General features: G+C 37.3%; 2 protein-coding genes across 2 annotated transcripts; one reads left to right on the top strand and one right to left on the bottom strand.

Annotated features, from left to right (window-relative positions):
- Positions 1 to 1188: 1188 nt before the first annotated feature.
- On the top strand, positions 1189 to 2513 carry LOC118737678 (3'(2'),5'-bisphosphate nucleotidase 1). Its single transcript, XM_036468365.1, has 3 exons — positions 1189 to 1461; positions 1532 to 1790; positions 1844 to 2513. The coding sequence occupies exons 1-3, from the start codon at positions 1345 to 1347 to the stop codon at positions 2383 to 2385; spliced, it is 918 nt and encodes a 305-aa protein (XP_036324258.1). The 5' UTR covers positions 1189 to 1344; the 3' UTR covers positions 2386 to 2513.
- A 1287-nt stretch (positions 2514 to 3800) lies between these two features.
- LOC118737677 (protein claret segregational) lies at positions 3801 to 6569 on the bottom strand. The gene is made up of 3 exons (XM_036468364.1): positions 6221 to 6569; positions 5206 to 5972; positions 3801 to 5148 (listed from the first exon to the last, which is right to left on the bottom strand). The coding sequence occupies exons 1-3, from the start codon at positions 6411 to 6413 to the stop codon at positions 3946 to 3948; spliced, it is 2163 nt and encodes a 720-aa protein (XP_036324257.1). The 5' UTR covers positions 6414 to 6569; the 3' UTR covers positions 3801 to 3945.
- Between the last annotated feature and the right edge of the window lie 5834 nt (positions 6570 to 12403).

Below are 12403 nucleotides of genomic sequence, written 5' to 3'. Positions count from 1 at the left end.
AGCGTTGTCTGGTTGTCAAAAAATTCGAATGCCTGGATTATAATGGAAGTAATACCATGTTCTGACTGACAACGAAAACACTTTGAAAACGTGTTTTGGGATTGTGGGCTGAAGGCTGTTCACACCGGCTGTCAGTGTTTTCGTTGACTTTTCTTACATCCTCTGATTACAGTTTTGCTACACCAAACTAAAATGCTTTTCCCTCATTTTCTTTTCATTAGCAACCTCTTACTTTCATTCTTATTTTACTTTTGCCAGCTAATTAACAATAAATTCGAAATGGCGTATTAAAGATGACAAAATATGACTTCCACTTCGATAAATAATCGAAAAAAACTGGTGAAGACACCGATTGGAATGAGTGGAACGTGAGTTTTCAAGTAGTTTTCAGCGAAAATTGGTTTTCGTTTGACAGATTTTACATGGACGAAAACGCAAGTTTTAAGTCGAAAACCAGTTTTAGCAACATGTTTTCGTTGTCGGTCAGAACATGGTATAACGGAACGGAGTGAACTTTCACTTAATTATCTGTTGTATGGGCAATAAATTCAAACGGTTATAATGCACTTGAAAGCAACGTAAAACGAAAGCATCTAAAATCAATAGATCCCTACGAATTCGCCTCGGTTTGTTACGATGCGCTCCGTGCATTATAACCAAGGTATAATGCCCATAAAATTCACTGTGCAGCGAACAAAGGTGGCGCCGTTAGTGGTACCGCTACTTTGGTTTTCCCCAAGGTGTTACTGGCGAATTAACATTTTCGCCGCGGTACTTATTAATGTCAAAATGATGTGTTTGTTGTAAACAAGGCGAATTAATATTACAACAACTACACTATTCTGACATTAATAAGTACCGCGGCGAAAACCTAAAATTTTTGCTGAAGCAGCCTCAGTTGCAGAGCAATATAGTGCACTTATTCTCTAATAAATTAGGTGAAAAATGCAATATTTTCGCATTTAGCAAAATTAAAACACGTTCTTCGCTTTAAAGTGAACTGTTTTGGCAGTTTCAACTCGTTCTTCTTTTCGCTCTATTCTTTATTTACTTGTGGTACACAGATGTCAACGGAAAGGACGACGCAATTTTGTATTATAGCATTCTTGTTTCTGTTCCTGTTTCGCGTTACTTCTGTTTTGCTAACGCTGCTCTATATGCTATCTTTGTTCTATCTGCTACACATTTCTAATACCCAACTGCCCTAGGAATTTTGAGAATCGATAAGTTCACCAGATAATCGATATTATCAATGAAGTCACTTCATTAATGTCGTCTCCCTACCGTAGGACAGAAATTCGTTTATTTTAGTCTTTTAATAGGGAATAGTTGTAATTTTAAGCTATGACAACTCCTCAAGTGATGCGTATTATGGCTTTGTCCATCAACACAGCAGCGCGTGCTGGTTCAATAATTCGAGAAGTGATGCAGCGCGGAAATCTCGGCATAGTGGAGAAGGAGGTCTCGACGGATTTCTTCTATGCAATGAACATTGTAATTAGATTTGTAATTTATAAACATGTTTCTGCAGGGCAAAGACGATCTGCAAACCGAAGCTGATCGTTCAGCACAGCAATGCATAATTGCATCACTCTCACGAAAATTTCCAAATGTTAAAATTATCGGTGAGGAAGGAGATTCCAACTTAGATGTGAAAGACGAATGGCTAATCTCAGAGGAAAATGAAGAGTTTCTCACTCACAAATGTCCTGAAGATTTGCGAGAAGTTAAAGACGAGGATTTTGTAGTATGGGTAGATCCATTAGATGGCACTTCCGAATATACACAAGGTATAGTGATTTTCATTTCGCCTTTTTAATTATTGCAATATTTATTATTATAGGCTTATTAGAACATGTCACTGTGCTTATTGGTGTAGCCATTAAAGACCGCGCTGTTGGAGGAGTCATATACCAACCATACTACAAGCAAACAAATGGCAGTATAGGTCGAACTATCTGGGGTCTTAAAGGTTTGGGAACGGGGGGAATCGAGCCAAAGACTGCGGCAAAAGGACAAATGATTATTACAACAACACGTTCACATTTAACCCCGTTGGTGCAACAAGCTCTCGATGCGCTATCACCAACAGAAGTGATCAAAGTTGGCGGTGCTGGGTTCAAAGTTCTACAACTGTTGGAGGGCAAGGCTCATGCTTATGTGTTTGCTAGTCCTGGTTGTAAGCGTTGGGACACTTGTGCCCCGGAGGCTGTGCTCGAAGCTTGGGGTGGTACTCTCACAGACCTAGCGGGCATTCATTACTCTTATGCAGCAAATGTAGAATTCAAAAATCGAATGGGTGTATTAGCTACCATTCCAGAGATTTCACATTCCGATATTGCAGGTAAAGTGCCAAAAGAAGTTTTGGAGGCCTTGCGCACATAAAACTTACAACAATTGATTGCTAAAATCCAGGCAATTTTATTGTGGATGTAAAACAATTTGTTGCTTTGAATGGTCATGCATATTATAATCTAACTGTTAAGCATAATAAAATTGTTGCTCTAGTTAAATTATTGATGTTTTACATTTACAATGAGGAATTATGTATAAGCAGTGCATGGTTCACAACTCAATTTAGTTGAGTTGTGTCTGAACCAACTCAACTTGTAGACAACTCATTTATTGCTATTGCCGTTCACAACTGTTTTCAGTCGACTGTAGCCGATGAGCCCGAGAATGCTGGTGCAAGACAACTGACAGACAACTATGTTTTCAAAGTTGAGTTGAGTTGTGTCCCACAATACCAATTTACAGCTTACAACTCAACTATCTTCAAAGTTGTGAATCATAACAGGGGTCTTAAACACATACAGCCCAATTCTGAATACTCCAAAGGAGCTTGTTCTCCGGGAATTTGTTTCTCCCGAGAAAGAAATCCTCCAATAATTAACTCCCAGGAAGTAGCATTTTCCCCGAAAATTTGGAAGGAGAAAATTCAAACTTCGCAAGAGCTGTTTGATACTTTTTTGACAGCTCAACTCCGCCATTTAATATAAAAAATCCACAGAAAATGTTTATTCATGATAGGAAAAAAAGGAAAAGAGAAAAAATTCCCAGGGAGTTCCTGTTCAGAATCGGCCTGATACTGTTACAAAATCGAGCGTCCGGCTTTGTTTTTTTTTTTTTTTGTATTGTTAATATTCGCAATGTGTTCATGCTAAAATTTTTTTGTTAGTTTTGTAATAAAATATGGCTTATGTGATTTTAGCAAACCCCTTTTAAATTAAAAAAATTAAACTACGAAAATTAAGAAAAATCTGTACAGCTTCAGCAAATCGCAAACTTTTTAATACGAATATATAATTCAGTTTTATAGCCCATTAGTATATTATGTTCAAATTTCAAATGTCTAAAAATTCGCGTTGATTTTTGAGTATTTTTTTGCTGACTGGCCTACACATTTTTTTCATATAAAAAAAATTATATGAGCAAAAATGCCACAGTGACAGTCAGCAAAAATATTCTCAAAAATCAACGCGAATATTTAGGCATTTAAAATTCGCACATTTTTATATAAAAAAATGTAAAGGTGCATAACTAAATTTTAGTTAGAAATTCGTATAAAAGTTAAAAAGTTGGCAATTTTGCTGCAACTTTGCAGATTTTTCTTAATTTTCGTACAGTTTCATTCTTGGAGTTAAATGGTGTTTGATAAAATATAAGCCATATTTTAATACAGAATTAACAAACAAATATTTGCGTGTAAAACATTGCGATTAACAAAAAAAAGGCGCACGCTCAAATTTTGTGAGTAACAGTATGTTGCATATTTACATATTTTTTTAGATGTGACTTCGGGACGCATACTTCTTTATTAAAAAATAACTAAAAGTACAAAAGGTAATACAAATTATTGAAAGAGCTGAGAATATGAATTAACGTAAAAAGCAAAATAAAATTTTACAAAAATAGATAAAATTAAACAAATATGTGTCTCTAACCCTAGAGTGAATTATTGCTAGATGTATTTAAAAAACGATTGCGTTTCGCTTTAGCCATTTTACACGAATTTACAGAAGCTGCAAAACGTAATGATTTTACCGACTCTACAAAACAGTCTAAGAAAGGTGCCACGTTAATAAACATTAGCGTTTTTGAATTGCCTCCCAATGATGGCATTAATAAATGAGTTAACTTGGAATTGCGATAAGGTATATGATCTTGTTTTTGTAGTAATGCTAATATGACATTCGTAAGCTCGGAAAGCGAACGATTTATGTTTTTAGTTTCGTTCATGCGTATGCTGGTCTTAGGAGACTCAGAGCCTGCTAAATCAACGAGATTTATCGTTCCCACAGACGTCTCGTTCTTCTCAGCATGATAGCCAATAAGTTCTATTTTAGTGACAGCATGGGAACGCGATGACCGCTCGTTGCCGGCAGTAGCCGCTGTAGCTCGGTTCATTTTCGCCACATCCATAAGATCTCGCAGACGAGATGCCGACGTAACAGTCTCCTGAGTTATATTTGAAACATAGATGTCGTTCTTGTTGTGCTTGGCCATGCGAATTTCCATATCTTTTTGCTCATTGCTTAGCAGGTCGTATAGCACTTCGTTGTAGATTTCCAGAAATGTTACCCGTATTTCATATACCCAACCAAGACGTTTATAATTTTTGATAGAATCAAAGAGTAAATCAACGGTACGTGGAATTACACCCACATTGGTTGGTACACCATCCATTGTGTATGTCTTACCACTGCCAGTTTGTCCATAGGCAAATATACAAATATTGTAACCATCCAATGCAGACTGTATTAGAGGTGATACCATCTCAAAGATATCCTCCTGTTTCGAGTTTGGATGGAATACGTGATCGAATGAGAAAGCATGCGCCACGCTTTTATTCTTGTTTTCATAATTTTGTATCTCAACAGTAGATTCATCGATGTAATTCCAACCACAAAGCATTTTTTCTTGTTCAAAGTCCAATGGCGGACGAACACGACAAAACACTCGTATGTTACCTCGTAAATCCATAATAGTGTTATGTAGTTCTTTGCGTTCCAAATTGGCTCTAAACAATTGCTCTTTGCAAGCAGTCAAATCTTCGTTTAATATATTATTTTCCGCTGTTAAACGTGTCGTTCGCTCGCGTAGATCCATAACTTCATTAGTTATAGTATCGTGTGCTTCTTTTAGGATCTAGAAAATGAAAAATCAGAAAAACTAATGTCTAATTTATTGTCTGTATGTACAAACCTTGTGCTCCTTAGTTATGAAGTCCAATTCTTCTTTTGTATTTACAAGTGAACCTGAAATCGAGTCAATCTTCAAGTTCAAAGATTTAATTTGCTGACACAAGCAGTCACGTTCGGTATAAAGGTTTTTCAGCTCTTCTTTAGTTTTAAATAATAGGTCTTGTGATTCCTCAAGTTGTTCAGGTACACCTTCTAATGATCCCATTTGTTCACACTTTACTTCATATTTAGCTTTCAGTATTTTATGTTTTTCTAACAAATCATTATACCGCGCCTTAAAATCGTATGGCGGTATGCGTTTGTTAATAGGTTTTCCTGCACCTGTGGTTGAAATCGACGAACCATTGGAAGACGCAGCCGCTTTATTGACAGCAGAAGATTTTGTTGTCGATGTAGTGTTTGGAACTGCTGTACGTCCTGAGCTGCTGCTTCCAACTCCAGCTCCCATTTGAGGTCGCGTTGCTATCGGCTTCCTAGTAGTCACATTAGATGGAGCTGGACCGTTTCCAATACGTGGTGGTCTGGAAACTGCACTATTTGAAGAAAACGCGGGGAATATTTGCGTTGACGAAGCGGTGTTATTTGTGGCGCCTGTATATGCAAGGCGTGTTGTCTTTGCGGGAATAGGGCCAAGCGTTGATTCCGGCCGTTTCATTTGTCGCATGTCACGGATGTCACATGCAGATCGACTTCGACGTAATCTGGACCGAGGTACACCTGCATTATTTGTGTTGTTCGGACGAGAAATGTCTGGCGATGCTGCACGATCTTGAAAATTAAAGAAATGTTGTCTATATTTTATCACTAGCTTAATATTAAGGAAACTAATACGATGTTTACATGAGGCGATGTTACAGCTTTTCAACTAATCGCTTCCAATAAATTTGGGGGAGCTAGCTTTCCTCATGTGAACATCGTTTAATGTAAAGATTTATGGCAATGTTTTCGTGTTGCTTCAAATCCAAATTTATATGTTTATTATCACAACCACCATTCTCCACATTAAAAGCCCATACCTCTACGACCATTTGTTAAATTTGTAATATCACGCGCCAGGGGTTGGAATTGGTCTATTCCGCTAATTGAGAGATTCACTGATTTTGAACCAAAGCCAAGCGTCCCTGTTTTTATTCTATCCATTGGCAAAATATTTTTCGTTAGCGCCGTAGGCCGCTTAAGTCCCGATGGCTTTGGCAACTTTGAATCCATTTCAAATATTGGCGCAACTTTCCTATTCTATATATTTTATTATTTGCAACAGCGGCCACGACCAAAGAAAACACTTGGAACAAAAATGCAATATCAAGAATTGAAGAGAAAATCTGCCGTTAAATTGTACTAAAATTTAGTACGATTTGAACGAATGTTTGCAAGTAGGAAACATTCGGAAACTACATACTAGATTAGGGATGATTATCGTTTATACAAATTTTTAAAGGCCTACACATGCATGGATTTATCGGTTAACCATTTGAACCACCCCAACAAACATTTAGATTTGAGCTCAACTTAAGGTTATGTTGACAACAAAGCTCAAGTCTCCAACGTTGTTTCTCAACAATAGCTCAAGTAAAGAAGGTAAATTTATAAGGGACAACTCGTTACTTTGAAAATGTGCCGAACCGATTTTGACCGTATCTGAAACGTTTGCAACATTAATTCATCTCCGTTACATATGTTACCGCATAACTTTGGATCACACTAACCGATTTCTATAATCATTTTTTAAAGGAAAGGTGTTACGAGAGGTGTAATTTTGGATCATGGAGAAATTAACATTACACTTAAACTTTTATATGAGAATTGAATTCGGTTTTTTTTTTGCTTAAAAATTACTTCTTTTATTTTTTATAAAAATATGTTTCATGCTTTTAACAAAACCATATACATACATCAGGCAAACTTGCGAACTTAATACTAATTCGCAAAAAATGCAACAAATTTCGATCAAAATTTGTATCTGAATTCTTACATATGCAGTGATCTGTTACCGTTAAGCTACTCAATCACTTATACCGCTTGTCAAGATTCATATGAATTGACAGTCTAGTTTAGTTTTAAAATGCCGTCGTCAAGGAAGCAACTTAAAATTCTCGTCTCCTTCCCGTACACACATTTATAACTTCTGCAGTAATATCTTCCTGAGTATTTTTAGCTAAATTTTGAGGTACCGGAACAGAGTAACTTTCTTCAGCTGTTTGAATTGACTTTCAAGTTGCTTCACGACAAACAACGTAAATCTGTGGAACATCCAAAGTCTAAGTCCAGACGGAGAAACTTTTGTTGCCGCAACTCGTTACTTTCGGGAGAAGGAGCGACGCGGAAGGGGGAAGGGCACCGAGTTGCTCGTGCTCGGGCAACACGCTTTGTGCTATCGTTGGTCCGAGTAATTCTAGCTGGCCGTTCACAGCTGACAACAACAATTGTGTACAAAAGAATTGCTCTGTGTGAACGAGAAGGGCAACACCAAAAGAGAAATTGCCGAAAATGAGCAACAAAAGTTTCTCCGTCTGAACCTAGTCAAAACAAAGTAATTTATAAATCAATAAACCACCGTGTATGCGGTACGTAAGATGTCTGAATTCGCGCTGAATGGCTGAATATGCGAAACAGTAGGAAGAAAAATGCACTACCGGAAGTATAGGGTGATAACCCATTTTTTCTCTGGAATCTGGAATGCACTACCGGAAGTATAGGGTGGGCATTTGGTCCCAACCGATATTGGTCCCACATATAATATCCCATTCCATGTAACTGTAATTCCATTTCCAATTAATTAAAAGAAAAAAGAAAAACGAAAGAAAGCGCCAGAGGTATTTATAAAAATTAAAAAACGTTAAAAAATCACACAAATTAATAGACGTCCTTGAACGTTAAGAAACTTGCAAGGTAGGCAGTCGAAATTTGTAAACAAAATGTGATTATATATGTATATTATTATAGTATATATTATATTATTATTATATATTATATAGTTAAATTATATAGCTATAGTTGCTAGTTGCTTAAAAATTAGCCGTGAGCGAAAGTGCCGTGCACAAAATTGCATTAACCATAGCGAGAGGCGGTTTTTTTCGTTCCCAAAGGACGCAAGTGAGGTGGCCAAATGGAGGAAGAATCTCCGCACAGTCAATCACAGTGAACTGGGTCAAAGCGCTTTATGTGTCGGTATAAACAAGGTAACAATTGAGGTAATTCACTCTCAAAATTTATATACATATTTTATGATTAGGGTATGATGGCATTCCGCCGTATGCCTGCACCACGTCGATGAAAACGCGGATTTGCTGTGTGACGGGATGCGTGTCTGACGGCCAACCTGTTTTGCACGCGTTCCCTACAAGCCGAAATTACCAAAATAGTTGGGCCGAGGCGTGCAACGTGACACCATCAAACACTGGAAATTTATTTGTCTGTCAACGCCATTTTGAGCCTCACTTTGTAATGAATTCTAAGCTTTTAAAAGGGGCTTTTCCCTCACTAAATTTAGAGCCAGTAACAACATCTAGGAGTCGCTCACCCAGTATTGTTTCTGTACGTTCAAGAGCAAATTCAAATGAATGTTTAAAAGAATTTATCGAAATTAGGCATCCAAACATCTGCGGCGTAGACTTTGACTCCACAACCAGCGGCGAACGATTTGCTCAGGCTTCTGGTAAAAATCAGAGCAACGAGGCTAATTTAAAAAAAAAATTTAAAAAAATAATAATAGATTTAGAAGAAGAAATACAGAAACTTCAAGAATTCTACGCTCGGGCAATTGTACCTGATGCTACTGCTAGTAGCAACGCTATTAATTTTGCGAAAATGATCGTGAATAGTAACCAAGGTTCTTACAGTGAGGACGAAAAGGCCTTGGCCCTAAGTATTGATTATATATCTACAAAAACGTATTATTTTATGCGTGACGATTTGGGTTTTGCTTTACCAGATCGAACATCTCTTTTGCAATGGCGCCCCGTTAGTCATGTCGATCCGGGGTTAGATGCAAATGTCCTTGAAAACTTGCGCCAACTTGTTCGAAATAAGTCCATAACCGAACGCCTCTGCGTTTTAATTTTCGACGCAATATGCATAAAACCAGATCTCAGGTACAACCAAACTATTGACACAATTGATGGGTTTGTAGATCATGGGAAAGACAAACGCAAGAATGTAATCGCAAATAGTGCTTATTTCTTCATGGTTAAAGGTCTACTTTCTGAATGGAAATATGTATTTTCGTACTATATTTCGAAGAACGGTTTACACGAAGACTTGCAAAATATTTTACTTCAAAATATAGACGCATTAAAGAAAATAGGGTTGAATGTGAAAGCGGTCGTTTGTGACCAAGCTTCCAACCATATTGGTTTATTCAATCGTTTCAATATTTGTGAAGGTCGACCATATTTTATGTATGATAACATAAAAATATTTTGCATGTATGACTATTGCCATTTAATAAAAACAATTCGACATACTATAATAAAAGATGACATTCAAACATCCGACGGCATTGCGAGCATTGCAGTAATCAGGAAATTGTTCGAGATAGATCAATTAAACAGTAATTTTAAAATTTGTCCGAAATTAACTATGACTCATTTATTCACAGCACCTTATCAATACAGCGTTTCACTTGCAACTCAATTACTGAGCAATTCGGTAGCTGCTGGGATCGTAATGGCCTATAGCCAAAATTTACTAGGCATCGATGAGAACGTACAAGAATGCGCCAAGCCTACGCAGATGTTTGTGAAAAAGATTAACGACCTTTTTGATGAGCTAAACTGCGAAAATCCATTGATGTGTCCAATAAAACGGGGAGACACGGGGAAAATCTAAAGGCTAGATACACATTTGGAATTTTTGCGGTCAATGACGCTCAATGGCACCCGAATGAAATGCAGTGAACGCTTAGGTATAACAATAAAGTCCATGCAAATGCTTTCGAAAGAGCTCTTTGACCAGCACCAAAGTGCACCGCAAATTTTTCTAAGTAAATTTTGTCAAGACGACTTAGAAAACTATTTTATTAGAGAAAGAGCTAGCCGAGAGACAAGTATCAATGTTACAGCTCACGAAATCCGATATATAGCTGCTACATCAATTTCAATTAATATTTTGCGTGAAAGATTGGTTAATAAAGGGGTAGATTGCGATGAAGACGATATAAATGTAGTAAATAATTTAAACCCCGAAGATCGTTATTATGAAGAACGGGAAACGTTAAATGAGCAAATCGTCATTGAAGAATTAGAAATTCCAGACGAGAATAATGCTGACGTTCAGGTGCAGCGGTATTTGACTGGTTATGCGATTGACCAGCTTAAATGCGAAAAGTGCGCCAGCATCTGGATGAAGGCACATGGTGATTTATTACTAGACTCAGAAGCCCTGATAAAAGCCGCAAAAATCTTTAGGGACGACTGCAGTTTGAAAAGTGTCAATCCTCAAGACTCCGTTTTCGAGGTGTGCCGACATCAGATGGTGTGGTACCGTCAACTCTTCGCAAAATACGCTCATTTAACGGATCTCAGATCTCGAATGTTGTCAGCTATCATAGAAAAAACCGATCAAGTTTTTCCACTGTGGTTCCTGGAAGCTGGCGACTGTTTAAACAATCGCTTAAAACTTGTAGAAATTTTTATAACCAATCTTTTATTTAAAAACGCAAATTGGGCGTTGAGGGAGGAAGAAGCACCACTATTGGGTGATCTGTCCCAGAAGTACGGTTTTTTTATTTCACGCACATCTACCGACGTTGGTCTAAATTACGTAGCTGGTCGGTCCATCAATTCACAAGTCTGTTCCTTTGAACTTCGGACTAAAACCTGTGGAACTGTCAAACTACAATTTTACTCTCTCAAATGAGAGTAAAAGGAGAACAGATGCAGAAGTGAATAGGAACGCAAAAAGCACTATTTCCTGTAAAAACGTCACTCGGTTTGTTTACATGTCATTTGTACAACACTGATTTAGCTGAAATATCACTAAATAATTAATAAAATCTATACATATTCAAACATTTCGTTGTTTAATTCCATTTTTTTTACAAATATAAGGTACTTTGCTTTCACCGCTGTTTGTTTTTGCTTGCACATGCAAATCAGCTGATCGTTTGACACTTTTCATGAACTTACAGGAAAAAAAACTCCGGACTAAATCCTGTAACTTCTGACTAGGAACAGTAGCTCAGTTACTCTCTCAAATGTGTTCCCACTTACAGGTTTTATGTCAATAGGAACGACTTCCTGTAAGTTCTGACTAAATCCTGTAAACCGGACTGCTATTGGAACAGACTACACAACTGTCAAGGCGCATCAATTACAGGCATGAACGAAAGACACAAGATCACGCGGGAAGGAAAGAACGAAAAAAGTTATTTTCTAGTGCCGAAATCTCGACGCCATCTTTGTTGTAAGAAGTAAACAACGAAGAGAACGGAGAAAACCGCGAAATTGTTGAACGCATGAAAAATCATTTTTATTATGCAAATTCTTCTATAAATCGTGCCGTTGTGTTAAATTATTCTTTATCTTATGTGTACACACGTTGTCACAAGCGAAAATGAAGAAAATTGCAGTAAAAAGCCACCATCAAATTGTAAACAACGAAGAAATGTAAACAAACGGCTAATGTCAAAATCGTTCAACTTTTTTCCTAAATGCGATTCTAACGGGCTACTCTCCTGCCCGCGTGATCTTGTCTTTTTGGTTCATGAATTACAGGTGATAGCGATAGAAGCTATGCTTCTTCTTATGAGCACGCTTGTGTCAAATTATCGTCTGTTTTGCTATATTTACATATCCGCGTACACATACACATATACGTATATATATACCCTGCAAACAAATGCTCCCGAATTCTTTAAGAGTGTCGGAAATTTGTTACGATTCTTTTAGAAATCTGTAAAGAAAAACATATGAGGCGGTTGACAAGAACTAGGAAAGAAATTTCTGTACGATTTCTTAAAGAAAATTCTTAAAAAAATTGTGCAACCTTTCAGAATTCTATGAAATCCTGGTATGCTGGTACGAATATGAATAGATAAAAAAGATGGTGATGACACAAGGAGTTCATACCAACGGTAAATGTTGTTTTTGTACGATTGCTACAACCTGTAGTTGTTGAATCATGACAACTGTCAACTCATTTTTCGTCGGCACTACCGGAAGTATAGGGTGGGCATTTGGTCCCAAACCGATATTGGTCCC

Source organism: Rhagoletis pomonella, unplaced genomic scaffold (assembly GCF_013731165.1).
Source record: "Rhagoletis pomonella isolate Grant_MI unplaced genomic scaffold, Rhpom_1.0 Rhpom_scaffold_00004, whole genome shotgun sequence".
Lineage (NCBI taxonomy): Eukaryota > Metazoa > Arthropoda > Insecta > Diptera > Tephritidae > Rhagoletis > Rhagoletis pomonella.
This window is presented reverse-complemented; position numbering and strand designations above follow the sequence as displayed.

What these genes read in the sequence shown, in the direction of transcription:
- LOC118737678 (XM_036468365.1), top strand. Translation starts at nt 1,345, where the DNA reads ATGACAACTCCTCAAGTGATGCGTATTATGGCTTTGTCCATCAACACA. An exon ending in TCGGCATAGTGGAGAAGGAG is followed by an intron (nt 1,462 to 1,531) that starts GTCTCGACGGAT and finishes ATGTTTCTGCAG; the next exon opens with GGCAAAGACGATCTGCAAAC. An exon ending in CACTTCCGAATATACACAAG is followed by an intron (nt 1,791 to 1,843) that starts GTATAGTGATTT and finishes TTATTATTATAG; the next exon opens with GCTTATTAGAACATGTCACT.
- LOC118737677 (XM_036468364.1), bottom strand. Translation starts at nt 6,413, where the DNA reads ATGGATTCAAAGTTGCCAAAGCCATCGGGACTTAAGCGGCCTACGGCG. An exon ending in TTTAACAAATGGTCGTAGAG is followed by an intron (nt 5,973 to 6,220) that starts GTATGGGCTTTT and finishes TTAATTTTCAAG; the next exon opens with ATCGTGCAGCATCGCCAGAC. An exon ending in TCATAACTAAGGAGCACAAG is followed by an intron (nt 5,149 to 5,205) that starts GTTTGTACATAC and finishes TTCATTTTCTAG; the next exon opens with ATCCTAAAAGAAGCACACGA.